Raw genomic sequence first — 13,652 nt, 5'->3', positions numbered from 1 at the left:
CTGCAGCGTGAGAGGGAGCATGAAGCCGAGGGAAATGTATCTGTTAAACCTCAGTGGGCAAACATTACTGTTTGACACTGATAATCACACAGAATCGTGTTTTAATTTGTTGAATGTGCAGCAACAAGTGGAGGAAAACCACAGCCCTGAGAAATGTCTTTGAGAGGAACAGAAATCCATGTGGAAAATCCTGATTTTTCCTCTGAATAAAAAGAAGCACCTGAAAGCAAACATAAGCAGTGGCCTGTATGGTCAGAGTAGATTTTCTACTGTTGTTAAAGTTTGCTTACAGCAGTTTATAATCTCTTTAAAACCTCAAAGAAAAAAATCTGTTTTCCTCCAAACTGTGCAGCTTCTAATTTCTATCTCTGAAACCTCTTAAGGCTTGAAAGTGGTTTGCATTTGATTTTATCCTTATTCAGATAACGGGGATTTGAATATACTAATCTGGCACCGCCGGCAGCGGCATGCGCCCACGTGCTCGGCCAGGCCATGTGGCTGCTTCTCCTCGCTAACCCCTGGCTATCCCCTGCCAGTTAATTGAGCGCTAGATTTTCATTTCGTCGCCATCTCACATGCAAAAAATCTGTAAAGACGCACCAAGCAAGTAAGAGGTGGTTGCTCTGTGAATTCTCAGCCGTAGTGTTGATGGTTGACTCTGCTCATCATCTGATGATGAAGCTCTGGGAGAGTAGCACAGAACTCTCTGGGTCCCTCACTTGCTTCCACCCACAAACACTGTTGATGCTTGTAGGAGAACACAAAGCCTCTGGAAAACAACCTCTGGATCTGTGTGCTGTTTGTTGTCCTTGTGCTGCCGTCTGATTGCTTTAATGTGGCTCATTTTTAGTGCTGCAACTAACAAGAACTCTTAATTATCCGTTTATTACTGATTAAGTGATTGTTTGTCTTCGAAATCAGAGAAAGTAGCAGCAAGAGTGCTTCTGGTTTGCAGCCTTCCAATATCTGAAACACCTGAAAAAAAATAGTTATCAGGCTGAATTAAGTTATTGTCAATTGACAAATAGATAAAAATAATAGTCTTTATTTGCTTGTTTAGCCAGCTGGTTGGGATGTGGAGCTTTTCTGGCCACCAAGGACGAGACCTCTCAGTCAAAGCAGGAGCCGTTGGAGAGATGATATTTCCCTGTTGGCTTTGGAACGCCATGAATCCCTCAGGGACAAGCTCAGTGAACCGGGAAAAGCTCAGCTTTCTCTGTTGCCACCACAGTCTTTGTTGGATTAAGCTGTTTAAGAAGATTTATGAACAGAATCTAAAAAGAAAGTTTTTGGGGTTTTTTTTCAAAGAGACACAAAAAGGTCCTTCCATATACGTCCCCACAAATATAGGATCACCCCCACGGTTGTGTTCTGTACGAGCTCCATAAATTGTGGGGGTATAAAACCTGCCCTCAGCCCAGGATATGCCCTGTCAATGCCAGCCAACCCATTTGATTTAGAGCACTGTATACAGATGCATCAACAATTTATGGAAGACTTAATTAGGAGTTATAAAAGTGATTTATGGTAATTGTGTGGGACACAGGGGCCTATAATGCAGTGGTTATCATTTCCATAATTCCAGAGTCTTGATCCTTTTTCTCAGAACTTTTATGTGTTTGTGGAGCTTTGATGTCACTGCAAAAAGCTTTTCTGGGAGGCAGAATGTTGCCCTGCAATGCTGTGGATGTGCTTCAGCCTCTCCTTCTGCAGTGTGTTGAGGCCATCATGAAAAAGGCTGACACCCATTTTACAGCTAAAGGAAAATGCAGGAATTTATTATCACCACCTTTCAAACTGTTGACTTTGATCTGAAATAAGTCAGTGAGTTGTTGACTCACTTAAACTCCAAATCAGGCCATGAAGATGAAACTGGGGCTGCAACGATTCGTCGACGTGGTCGACAAAAATCGATAATAGAAATTGTCGCCAGACGTGTTTTTCCAACAGAGTGAGGCATCGCATTTAATTACAATCTCTGCCGAGAGTCGCACATGCGCACTAGCGTCTTGCGGTAACATACACAGAAATGGCTGCGTCCAACATATACCAAAACTTCTAAAGTTTGGGAGCATTTTAGCCTGGATACGGCGAATAAAAAGATTACTTGCGAGGTTTGTAAAGCAGATCTTAAGTATGACGGCAGCACCTCGGTGATGCACGAGCATTTAAAGAGAAAGCACGTGGCAGTTGAACTCGCCTCGGTTAGATTCAAGTAACATTCAAGCCAATACGTTTTGGTTTTGATGCACATTTTATAAGCGTTTTTTCGCTTTAAAGGAGAGTTTTAACGTTACGCCTGACAAATATTTTTAAATGAAATGCATGCAGTCCGAAGAAGAGCCCTTTCTGCAGAAGAAGCAGATGTGCAACAGGCGACTGCCCCCCCCCAGTCAGTGTAATAACTGGTTTTAAATCGGACATTTTTATTTACTTTTTGTATGAATCAGCAGCAAAGTTGAATAAAAGATGCATTTTTTATTTAAATAGCCATCATTCTTGTGTTTCTTATCATTTGCCACATAATTAAAGCAACTTCAGGCTAAATTTAAGAAAGAAAAAAAATTATCGATTAGTCGACGAATCGTTTCTATATTCGGTGACGATTAGTTGCAGCCCGAGATGCAACATGATCGTAGTCCCGATTAAAAACTTGAGGGAAGTTTCTGAAAGTAGTTTTAGTCTCCAAATAATTTAAGGTCCAGGTTCGGCCGACTCTTACACACATGACCAGACGGATGGTTTTGTTCAGGATGAAACAGATATTTAGCTTATTGAATCATGGCAGTAATTTAAAATCAAACAGCACCAATTTACAGCAAGAACAAGTTAAATTCGTTGTTCAATTTAAATACAATTTATCCCAAATCAGTTCAGATGAATTGAAAACAGTAAAAATTAAATGAAAGCTGCCCTGAAAGAGCCGTCAGTCTGACTCCAGCCTGCTGCCGTTTCCAACTCCTAAAAATGTCATCAGTAATGTGAACAAAGCTGCTTTTCCTCCAGATTTCAGCCGTGGAAACGGTTGCTGTTGATTCTGTCGTTTATCTGGAAACATTTCTTCATGTGAGCAGAAGAAATTTTCTTTCATCACCTTTATATTGTCTGAAAGTCATTTTTATAAAGGAAATAAATGCGTCTTTTAAAATAAACAAAAAAGGGGAAATAAATCCTAAAATACAAAAATGAACATGATATAAAAAGTACTTTGATAACTTAAGGTAAATTCTTATTTTAATTTGAAGGATATTCAATCGTCTGAGGCAACATTAACTTTCCAGCTCAGTGTTTCCACCTCTTAGATTCACTGAGTCACTGGAAGAAAAGCGTGTCTGAAGATAATTCATTTAAAGGTTATTTAGAACTAAACTAAGTAGCTACTTTACTGCAACAAAGCGTCTCATATCAAAAATAAGTGTTTGGCTGTACTTGAAAATGAAAAATTCTGACAGTTCTGATCATTTTAATTGTGGATTTGCCTTCTGCCTCCACAGATGTTTGGGAGAAGCAGCTGCTCTGTGCTCACGGTGAGATAAAAGAGCGAGTAAAACGCAGTCTGGATACGTTTCAAACAGCGAATTCCACGTCTGATACACTGTAAAGTTGCTGCTTCCTGCAGCTCAGAGACGGAGATGCGTTCAATGACTTAAAGTAAACTGCACCAGAGCCGGGAACTCGTGTAAGTTTAGTCAACTTCTAATTACGTTTTGATCTAATAACACGTTATTCAAAGTTCTTGTGGAGCAGTTTAGCTCGTTTCTTTAATCCGTTCAGTGAGCTGCAGAGATGCTGATGCTCCTCTGATTTTAAACGGAAAACTGGACGCCGACATGTTTCATATCATCGATTTTTCACAATCTAATTCTGAGACATCCAACGCCTCCCAGGTGGACTGAAATGCTGGAGGAATGATGTTGTTGGTGGGGGGTGTTTGCTCCCCCCTGGCCTCACACTTTCTGTCTGACAGACTGAATCGGATCAGCTCGGCTGTCTGGTTCTGGTGCGACTCTGACAGGTTGTGACAGGCTTCATTTCAGCACAACAAATGTAAATAAAAACAGCTGCGAAATAAACTTTGATCCCTTGTTTACTTCATTTGTGTATTTCAGGATTTCTTTCATGGTCGTATTGTACATTTGATCAGTTTTTCTGTAGTTATCATCTTTAGCTGTGCAAAAAGCAGAAAGATTAATGTGAAAAATCATGGTAACATTCCTTCGACCGGCCGAGGTCTGGTGTCCATCCGTTGCTACGGGAGACAACAAACACTCAGGTTGGAGGACTGGGTAATCGAGGAAGTGCATTAGGAGCACGATCCCTTTCTATCCACTCTAACTTCCAGCTGCTTCCAGCTAAATCCATAATGTCTTATTTAGTGGGCAGAAGTATCATCTGTGATGGCTGGCTGCAGCTCGGACCGTCTGGATGTTAGAAGCAGCCGACACCAGCCTCCTGTCGCTAATTGGTTGGTTGAAAACATTTCATCGTGTGCTCGGAGGATAACGGTTTGTCTCTCTGCTTCTTCTAATCCCTTTTTTTTCACTGCAGGCGTTTTCGCAGCTCAAAGGAAGGCTGTGATCAGGATCTGAGCCTTTTCTGCTCCTGAGTGTCAGTGGACTCGGTGGCAGCCCCACAGCTAACAAGAAGTTTGTGTTAGTTTGCAGCAGAAAACCAGCAGCGGTGTCAGCTCTTCTTTTGTGTTTGTGCCTCCCTGAAACTCTGGAAACTCTCCTCAGTCAGTCCACAGGGGACTCATCCCTGCACCCAGACTGTTGGAACTCATTTCCAAGGTTGACAGCGACTGTCGAGTCATCATTTATGTCATTTATCTTTCATTCTGAACTCATATACTGAACCCTTACATCAGGCTTTAAATAGCTGGATAGCAGCAGTGAACCATTCATTTTCCACATGTATTGCAGCTAAAGATTACACCCATCTGTCAGTCTTCCACATCTCTTCTCCACGCCGATTTGCTCCCATTAAAGCACAAGTGAAGGTTAAGACGAAAATGTAGACCAACACAAACACCTTAAGATGTATTCCCTCCACACAAGCTGGAATCCAGCATCCCTGTGCAGCTCCTGAGCAAAAATGAGTGAAACAAAACCTGCTTTTTGTGCCTGTCTGCCTGCAGCAGACTGACAGGTTTGATGGCTAAATGTGATGAAACCAGGAATGAATTTCTTGTCAGATGTGGACCAAAAAGACCTCTGTTCTAAACCACAAAGTGAGAAGTTCTTTACCTTGTATTTAAACGGTTTAGAGTTGGAATGAATTGTGCGGATCGTTTTAAGGAGATCGAACGCTGCCACCCAAACCTGGATGTTTGTGCCCTTCTGACTGAACTCTGGCACAGTTCAACTGAAAGGTACAGAACTTACCTTATTCCTCTGAACAGAAGCTTAGTTGCTCAGTTTGGTGCAGTTTGGTCATTATCTGACTGCTTGATATACGTCAGAAGTTCTTTAAGACGTCCTTATGAGTGAGAAATACCACAGAGGAAGAACATGCACACTCCACACAGAGAGAACCAGCCGGGAGTTGAACCGGGAACCTTCTTGCTGTGAGGCCACGGTGCTGAAGAATCACGGTGTGTCTGATCAGCTGTAACTGCTGCGTTGCCATGGACACAGTCACCTGGTACCAGAAGTAACACTGAGTCAACACATTTTTCCACGTCACCGTGATGTAATTAACAGAATAATTTAGTCTCAAAGATGCAGAAACTATTTGTCCAATCAGGGATTAAGTACCGCTCTCAGGCTCCGCCCTCGTGTCTGAATCTCTTCTTGCTCCACAAACCTGGCGATTATTTCCAGATTTACATGAGAGTAAGACTTTCTGCCCACATCCTTTACTTTGCTTGTAGATGCCAGCGGGTCTCTGAACAGATTCGATTCTTCAGAGAATAACTTTACAGCTCCCAGATGTGTGATTGTCCAGATGTTAAGAAAGTAATTGGTACATTTCTCCGTTCTTTCGTCTTTCACGTTCAAATTTTTTGCCATTTAATGAAGTTGAAATGTCTGGTCTGCAGAGGTCTGGCTCAGACATCACGGCCCGGTGAGAAGGCTGCAGACACAGGCCAGCCTCACGCAGAAGTGATGGGAATGTTTTCTAAATGGACTATCACCACGGACAGATTACTTCAACCAACATGCCCTCTGCAATGCCTCAATCACCATTACAGCCACGTCCTTTGTTGCCTCTCCCGGCTGCTGCAGGCTCCATTGGTGGCGTGGCAGCTGGCTTGCTGCTGCTGTGATTTATGGAAGTGAGTGGGAAACCATGAAGCCTACTTTGTGACAGCTCAGAAGCTTTGAAATTTAAGATGTCATTGAGCTGATATATGGAGAGGAGAGAGGCTGAGGCTGCCCGTTGGAGTCATATGTCACTGTCCAAAGTGATGAGGGACCCTGCCTGTTGCCCTGTTCCACCCACTTTTATCCTCCACTGGGAAATCTTTGGAAGACTTATCAGATTATCTGAAAATATGTGCCTATGGGTGCTGTATAGACTGCACAGATTTATTAATATTCACACAAACGTTTGCCTATACTGCAGGGTAAAAACTTTGGTGTCCTGTCTGTTCTGATCCTGATCAAATACTCCAGACACATGACCTTCCAGCACTTTCTTTGTTGCAACTGCTGTCGTATGAGGCTGCTTCTCTGTGTGATGAACAGAGTAATAATTGCAGTGTGCAGGTGCCAGATTGTGATTGGTGCAGTTGACAATTTAATGAAGGTTACCTCCATTCCCTTCTTTCTCTTTCTCTTTGGAGGCAGTTCGTATAAATGTGGCTCACTTAGGTTTATGTGGTGCTTAAGTGGTTTTGTTGTGCTTGTTATTTTGGCCTTTATCCACCCCAAACACTGATTTAACTCCATCACAGCCCTCTATATTTTTAAAAAGGTTCTTCGTGGCTGTTTGAGTGCAGGGGAAGATTGATGTCTCGTCTGGATTTGAACCGAGGATAAGTCATGAAGCAAGAATAATACAACAGGAATAAACTATGATAGAAAGTAAAACCAGTTACAGCAGCCAGTAAAACTTCTGGTCATTTTATGGATGGACTTCATGTTCAACCAGCCAACTTAAGAGTTAAGTTAAGTTAAGTTAAGTGGTTGAATGTTTCCTGCCGGCATTAATTACCTCTTTATACTCACCATGTGACCTAAATGTTGCTTTCAACGTAAATTCTGTGACTGCAGAACTGGAATAAGGTGGATTTCAACCCCAGAATGTAGAAAAACGGATGAAGCAAACCACTGTAGGAAGTGTCGCTAAGTGCCTTCAACTGTAATACCACTAATGTCCACCAGGTGGTCACTCTGGCTTCAAAAGGCCCATTCAGAAAAACTTCACCCCCCTTTTTACCCTCTTATCTGGCTCCAAAAAGAAGAAGATGGAGACAATCGAATGCTAATCTTCACCGCAGGCCACATCCAACTTTCTTAACCAGGAGAATCTCCTGTTGGTAAACAGTATCTTAAACAGATCCTCCAGATATTCTCACCCAAGTCCTGCAGACATGGGTACACTTTCCCTTGCAAAGGCTGCCAGATATTTGCAGTTGATGACCACTCATTTTGTCAGATTAAGTTTTAAAATGCTGTAACAGCAGCTAACAAGCACAAATATCAGTGTAGCCTCCAGCAAAGGCCACTAACTCACAATGCACAAACGTGGCAAGATATGTGAGCTGCTCCTACATCATCAATCATGACGGTGTTGAGAAATGCCCAGGGGTTATTAATTGTTTGCCCGAGCACCCGTAAATGTAATTAGCCTTTGAAATTGGAGCCACTGGCATGCTGTACACCTATATGTCTACTGAGCTATATATCATTCATTCCTTTCGTTCTACGGGACCAAGGTTTTGTCCAATATTTGAGTGCAATTCAGCAGCATGTTGACAAGCTGAATGGGGCCACATAAAAGCCATATATGTTTCAGTTGAATGTGTTATTGCTGTAAAGTGCTTCCTCTTAACCTGAAGCTTTCATTTGTAACAGGAGCAGAGATGCTTATGTCTGTCATCGCATGTTAGCTTCAAGAACCGATCTGTCAGCCTCTCTCCTGATGATGCTTCTCAGCCTCAGACTGAACTCAACCCTGGAGTTTACCAGCCTCATCTTGAACTTTTTATCCAGCCAATGTAGTTAAGAGCCAAACCCGTGTAAAAATGTACATTCATTGTGCTAACACTGGTGTTTTTCCACCTTTTCTCTGACATCTTTGCAGTTATACAGCTCAGTGGATTTCGGAAGAAAATGGCTGCTCATCCATGAACACGTCACCCCAAACAGATTCTACTGGTGAGTCATCTTTTCTCGTCTTCAAAGTTTTGTTTGCTGAAGATTGCAGAGTGTACTTCCAGTGTGTTAAGTGATACCGATGGCTCAGAACAAGGTGTGTGGCTGCTGCAGCTTAAATCCTGCACACTTCCTTCGCCTTGATACGATCAGGCAGAGAATAATCTCAGAATCTTCAGAACATGCCTTTCGTTCAGCTTCCCAGGGCAACGTTATATTCCATTTCATTGCTCACATGCATCACATTGCACATAAACACAAAATGATTATTTTGCACATCAGCAGTCGGAGGAGGGAGAGTGGATTTCTCCAGATGCATACATGTGGATTTGGAGTAATTTAGGAGATATGACTAATAATGGATCCAGGATGTTCCTGTCACCTCTTATCCAGTCAAGTCTCCTGCTCACTGCCCCTGTAGTGCAACTACTATGTCTAAAAGTGCACACTCATCATGAATATAAGGCTGGATCTCTTCCAGCCCACTGCTCCTCAGCCCCTCTCCGAGGTGACGGGGATGTTCCTGGGATCGCCTTAGGCAGGTTATATCCTACTATCGTTCATAAATCTGGAGCTACTTCCATCCCACTGTGGCATAATCCGAAAAATCCAACGCTGACTTTGCCCTTTACCACCAGAGCCCCTTCAAGGACATCGAAATGGGCCTGTAGTGGTGGCCAGGCTGGATTCCAGTTGGCTGTAGAAACACAACAGCTTCAGCAGCCTCCAAGGGATATAAAATGCCACCACAATGAGACAGCTGCGCCCGTCCAGCTTAATCCACCGGCAGCAAAATGAACAACACAGCAAGATGACTCGCAGAGATACACTTACAGTGAGGTGTGATGGCCTTGAATCGCTAAAAGACTTCTTTTTGTTGCTGGATATACTTCTCAGGCGGCATTTGGGGAAACAATGCAGCATCCTGATCACTAAATCCAGTGAGAATAGTTTTTAACCTTCTTGACATGTGTACATGAAGCTTTTATTGTGAAACTAACAGCATATTTCCACCTACTTCAGAAACTAAAACCATCAAGTTACGCACTTTTCAATACGAAACATTCTCATTCCCTACATGTCAACACCCCTTGGCACTGCTTTCCAAAGCACAGTGAGCTGCTCTGCTCGTGCCAGTAATCTTTCTGAGGTGGTAAGTGATGCACCGGCTGGCCAACAGTCGCTTATCGCTGAGCAAGGAGGTCAGAAGCGTGTGACTTGTACTCTAAAAGCAAGCTTAACACTGATCTGTCTCCAGATTTATTAATTTGGTCGTTACTTTGACATCCTGACACGACTTTACTGCTACTGACGACATAAAGTGCTTTTTTAAAGTCAAGAAAAACACAATGTTAGGCCTCTCAAATACATCTTGATACACACAGCTTTGCCAACATTTCACAGGTTGTCATGGTAACACCGCCAGCAAATATTATGTTACCATCTTGGAAAAACTTTCACATCCAAAAGCGATGCTTCGGGGTGTCCCGCACGTTGAAAACCTTAATTAATGTGTGAAAGGCTGGGAGTGAGAGCAGGAACAAGGTCTATGTCATTATTTGAGGTGGTGTGCTAACATATTCGAGTCAAGGGTTCACGCCGTTGAAGTGCTCTCATTTGTTTTGGGCTCCCAGTGAGATTATCCGCAGCCGTGTTTCTGTTTCTTCAGTGAAAGATGCCTCTGTGATCGCACATCTGAGGCTCTGCATGCTGCGTGTTGACCCGTCTCTGTGCGTCCTGCGCTGTGTTTTTACAGAACATTTTCCCCACAACACAGCTGCCTGCTGCAGAGAAACACGGCCTGATGGGCTGCAACGAGCCACGGTCCCGTCCAGCTGTGCTGTTTCCTGTTCCCTGTTCCCCGTTTCCTGTCCTGAACGGCTCCTCCGTTCGGTTAATCATATTTAAAGCACTGGTTTCCTGTTTCAGCGGGCAGCTTTGTGTGAGCAGCTGTTTGTATCCGTCTGCAGACACACAGAAATGTAATAGTCTTTACTTGTTTGTGTGTGTGTGAGGGCGCTTAGTGGAAACATTATCGTTGGTTGTAAATGACTCTACATTGTGGGTTTAAGCGAGATTAGTTCCCTTTACTCTTTTAATTTGACTTGGTTGCGTAGCATCCTTCAGCTTCAGGACTTTATCTTTTTGTGTTACGGGTCACTTTGTTTATGAAAAGATAATCATTGCTTTTGGGAAACTTGGATCCTTGTTGTTTCTTTATGTTATTCCCCTCTTCCCCGAGCGAGCTGGGGCTGCAACATGAGCCAAAACTAAACCATCCCAAGGCATCAAGAGCTTATTTTCACAGAGAAAAGGTGTCTAAATGTGAAATTCTAACGAACAGGTTTGTTTTTCCCGGACAAAGGTTCCTTCCTCTTGTTTTGCATTCTGCAACGACACCTTGAGCTACGTTTTCTTCATGTTTCCTCTTGGAGCTTTTTCCCATTACTTGTACATGTGCACCTGTAATCTTCCCTGTTTTGTTCTTCCCCACCAGGTCCGTTGCAGGACTGGACAAGGAGCCGGATCTGATCCACATGGAGGCTCACACACCAGATGGAAGTAAGTGTATCTGCTGAATGAATCCACCTGGAGAGAAGAAGGAGTCCAGAGAGCTGTATCTCCCCACCTTTAAGCCTTTTCTCTCTGCACTTAACTGAATGTCAGCTCCATAACTCTGAAACTGAGCATATAATGGGTGAAGCAGGTAAAAGTGTTGATGGCAGCTTGTGATGTTGGCGAAGCATCTGAGATACACACAGTTCCTTTCCCCATCATACCGCTGAGTGGCTGACTGGCAGATATGCTTGTTTGTGGTATCTGTGTGATGAAAAATGCCCTACAAAGAGGCAAATTAACCCCAAAAATGTCAGGCTGCACAGAAGGTGGAATAAAAAGCCGCTCGATTCAAGTCAGACACGAAGATATTGTTTGATCTGATTGAGAGTGCATGGAGATGCCTTGAATTTCTCCTTAACTGCTGAGGTTTTGCTCCAGCTCTATGTGTTAAATTGCATAAGGAGGAGCACCATTAATACCTCTCATGTTTCCTGTATGTGTGCATGACAGATGTGCAGTACGTCACATGCAGAGTTCAGATGTGCACTGAGGCTAACAGGAACTATCCATTCCCCGGATACATTGACATCAGCTCTCTGGTGGTCCAAGATGACTACATATTCATACAGGTAGGGCTCTGGATGGCTTATGTAAAGTGTGAAATATGTCTAATTTATATGGAAGCTTTTTCTTTTCTCATTCCTTATTTCAATTGTACTCTCTTGACCTCTGTCATCAAATACCACCTTTACAGATTGACATACTTTAACTCCTTCTTTTGTCGAAAACTGTGTTAAAAACCAAAAAGAAACTCTTTAACACTTCATTCATGGGAGAGTGGCAGGTCCCTTCGTGACCTTCAACCTTCCTCGATTAACATGATGCAAACAAGACAGAAAGTCAGAAATGTTCAGAGCGTCACGAACTCTCAGGTATAAAAGTCCTTTCTCCTGCAGGATGTCGAGTAAAGGATCCTCCAAAGGTCACCGGCAGAAGTTCCTGCAGTCAAAATGCAGCTAAACAGACATCTTAGCTCAACCAGAAGCTACAACTGAAAATTCATATCCTCAACCTACTTTACCAAATTCCCATTATTTTAAATGGGGAATATCTAGATTTACTCTGTGGGGACACCTGCCCTAACGTACCAGACAATTCCTTAACCTTGCACAGCACTTTTGGGCTGGGGTCAGGTGAAAGATGTTAGAGAAATCTATGTAACTCAACTCAAAAGTCTGAACCAACGTATCCACAAGCCACTGCCTCAGTCTGTTGGCAGACAAAATGACCCCTTTACATGACGCATGGTCTCCTTTCATGCAGCTCATCTGGAACTGGTTCCTCTTTAGATCATCCCAAATCCAGCCCAGACAGCTCAACAAACAGTGTAACCCACAACATGCACACTGAACCTTTTCGATTAGAAATGATCCCCTAATCTGTCCCACATCCATATAAAAGACACATGGTTGCCCAGATTTAAGATCTGTCATTCCATACAAATGATTTTGCTTTGTAGAAAAAAATCATTTCAATTTGATTTCAACTGGACATTTTTGTTTTTTTTTTGTTGTTGTTGATCTAATATTCTTAATCTTAATATTCCTTCTGGCGCCTGCCTGTCGCGTCGTATTAATCACGTTTTGTGCGAAAGAAAACTCTGAAACATTAATATCCTGCATGCCAAATAACACAGATGCAATTTATGGGGTTGTGTTTTATTTCCCACAACAGTACGAATATCATTTACTTTACACATGAGCTTTCATGCATTAAAAAGTTTGGATGACAACCAAAAGCTCTCATGGTGCTCCGTGTCCTTTAAAAGTGTTGGAAACAGATGTGTTTGGGGGACAGAAACGTCTGGTTTGGTTGCCCTGCTGGTGCTTTACAGTCAACACATGTAGCTCGACCCACTTCAGCTCCCATGACTCCACTGACCAGCCGGAGAACCGGAATCCTCCCTCAGCACTAAACATGCTTTACAAATCTGTCTTTGTGTCGCTGTATAAGTATCTTCATTTATAAATCATATTCTGGAGGCTTGTTTAAACTGTCTGGTATCATCATCCTCAGTTTCTGTCGCTGTACTCTTGCAGCCGTTTGATCCCACAAAATGTTTTATTCAGGAGAGAACAGGGAATTCTCTGAGATCTACCTACCTGAGTTACCTGCAGGCAAGTCCTTGCTCTGGAGCGTTCACCCGCCTCTGCGGCACTTCAGACAAAGACATTGAGTTGCTCTGCAAAGATCTGTTTGACCTCTCTGAAGACTTTAGAGTAAATTCACAGGCACTCAACCTAAAGCTCCCCTTCAGACCGAGCACATTTCAACACGTGTGCGCCACAGACCAAACATCCCGGAAGGGTGGAAAAAAAAGATCAATCACACCAATTCCTCTTAAAGTTCAAAGTGCCGCTGGTTACCTGGCCATCGATCTCCTTCTCCCTGCACGTGGGAATGCTCCGTGGCGGACTCAGCGAGGCACATATACTTCCTCTTAGAGCTGGTTTTCTCTCCTCTGAGCCAACCAGAACATTTACAAGATTAGTAACAGAATCAACCCTGTCATGCAACATTTAAGCACACAGCGCTGCTGCAGTGAGCCACAGAGTGTGAATACAAGGTTTTTCTCTAATGAATTTCACGTCGCTGTAGAAAAAGTGGGTTATGAAGCTGCCGCCTCGCTCTGCTTTGTGTGTTTCTGTGTGTGCAGAGCTGTGCCTTCCAGGCTAATGACAGTCCTCCAGCAACCATCGGCTCAAACCAGTA

The 13,652-nt window shown here is 43.1% G+C and overlaps 1 protein-coding gene across 1 annotated transcript in view; it reads left to right on the top strand.

Annotated features, from left to right (window-relative positions):
* The window catches only part of sorcs3a (sortilin related VPS10 domain containing receptor 3a), a 221,942-nt gene that overhangs the window by 150,658 nt on the left and 57,632 nt on the right, over positions 1-13,652 (top strand). The window contains exons 5-7 of the mRNA XM_072384071.1: positions 8,251-8,324; positions 10,819-10,883; positions 11,391-11,509. Coding sequence (XP_072240172.1) covers positions 8,251-8,324; positions 10,819-10,883; positions 11,391-11,509 — 258 coding nt within the window. The remainder of the gene's footprint in view (positions 1-8,250; positions 8,325-10,818; positions 10,884-11,390; positions 11,510-13,652) is intronic.

The sequence above is a fragment of the Leuresthes tenuis genome, unplaced genomic scaffold, assembly GCF_036924035.1.
Source record: "Leuresthes tenuis unplaced genomic scaffold, fLeuTen1.0.hap1 SCAF_4, whole genome shotgun sequence".
Lineage (NCBI taxonomy): Eukaryota > Metazoa > Chordata > Actinopteri > Atheriniformes > Atherinopsidae > Leuresthes > Leuresthes tenuis.
This window is presented reverse-complemented; position numbering and strand designations above follow the sequence as displayed.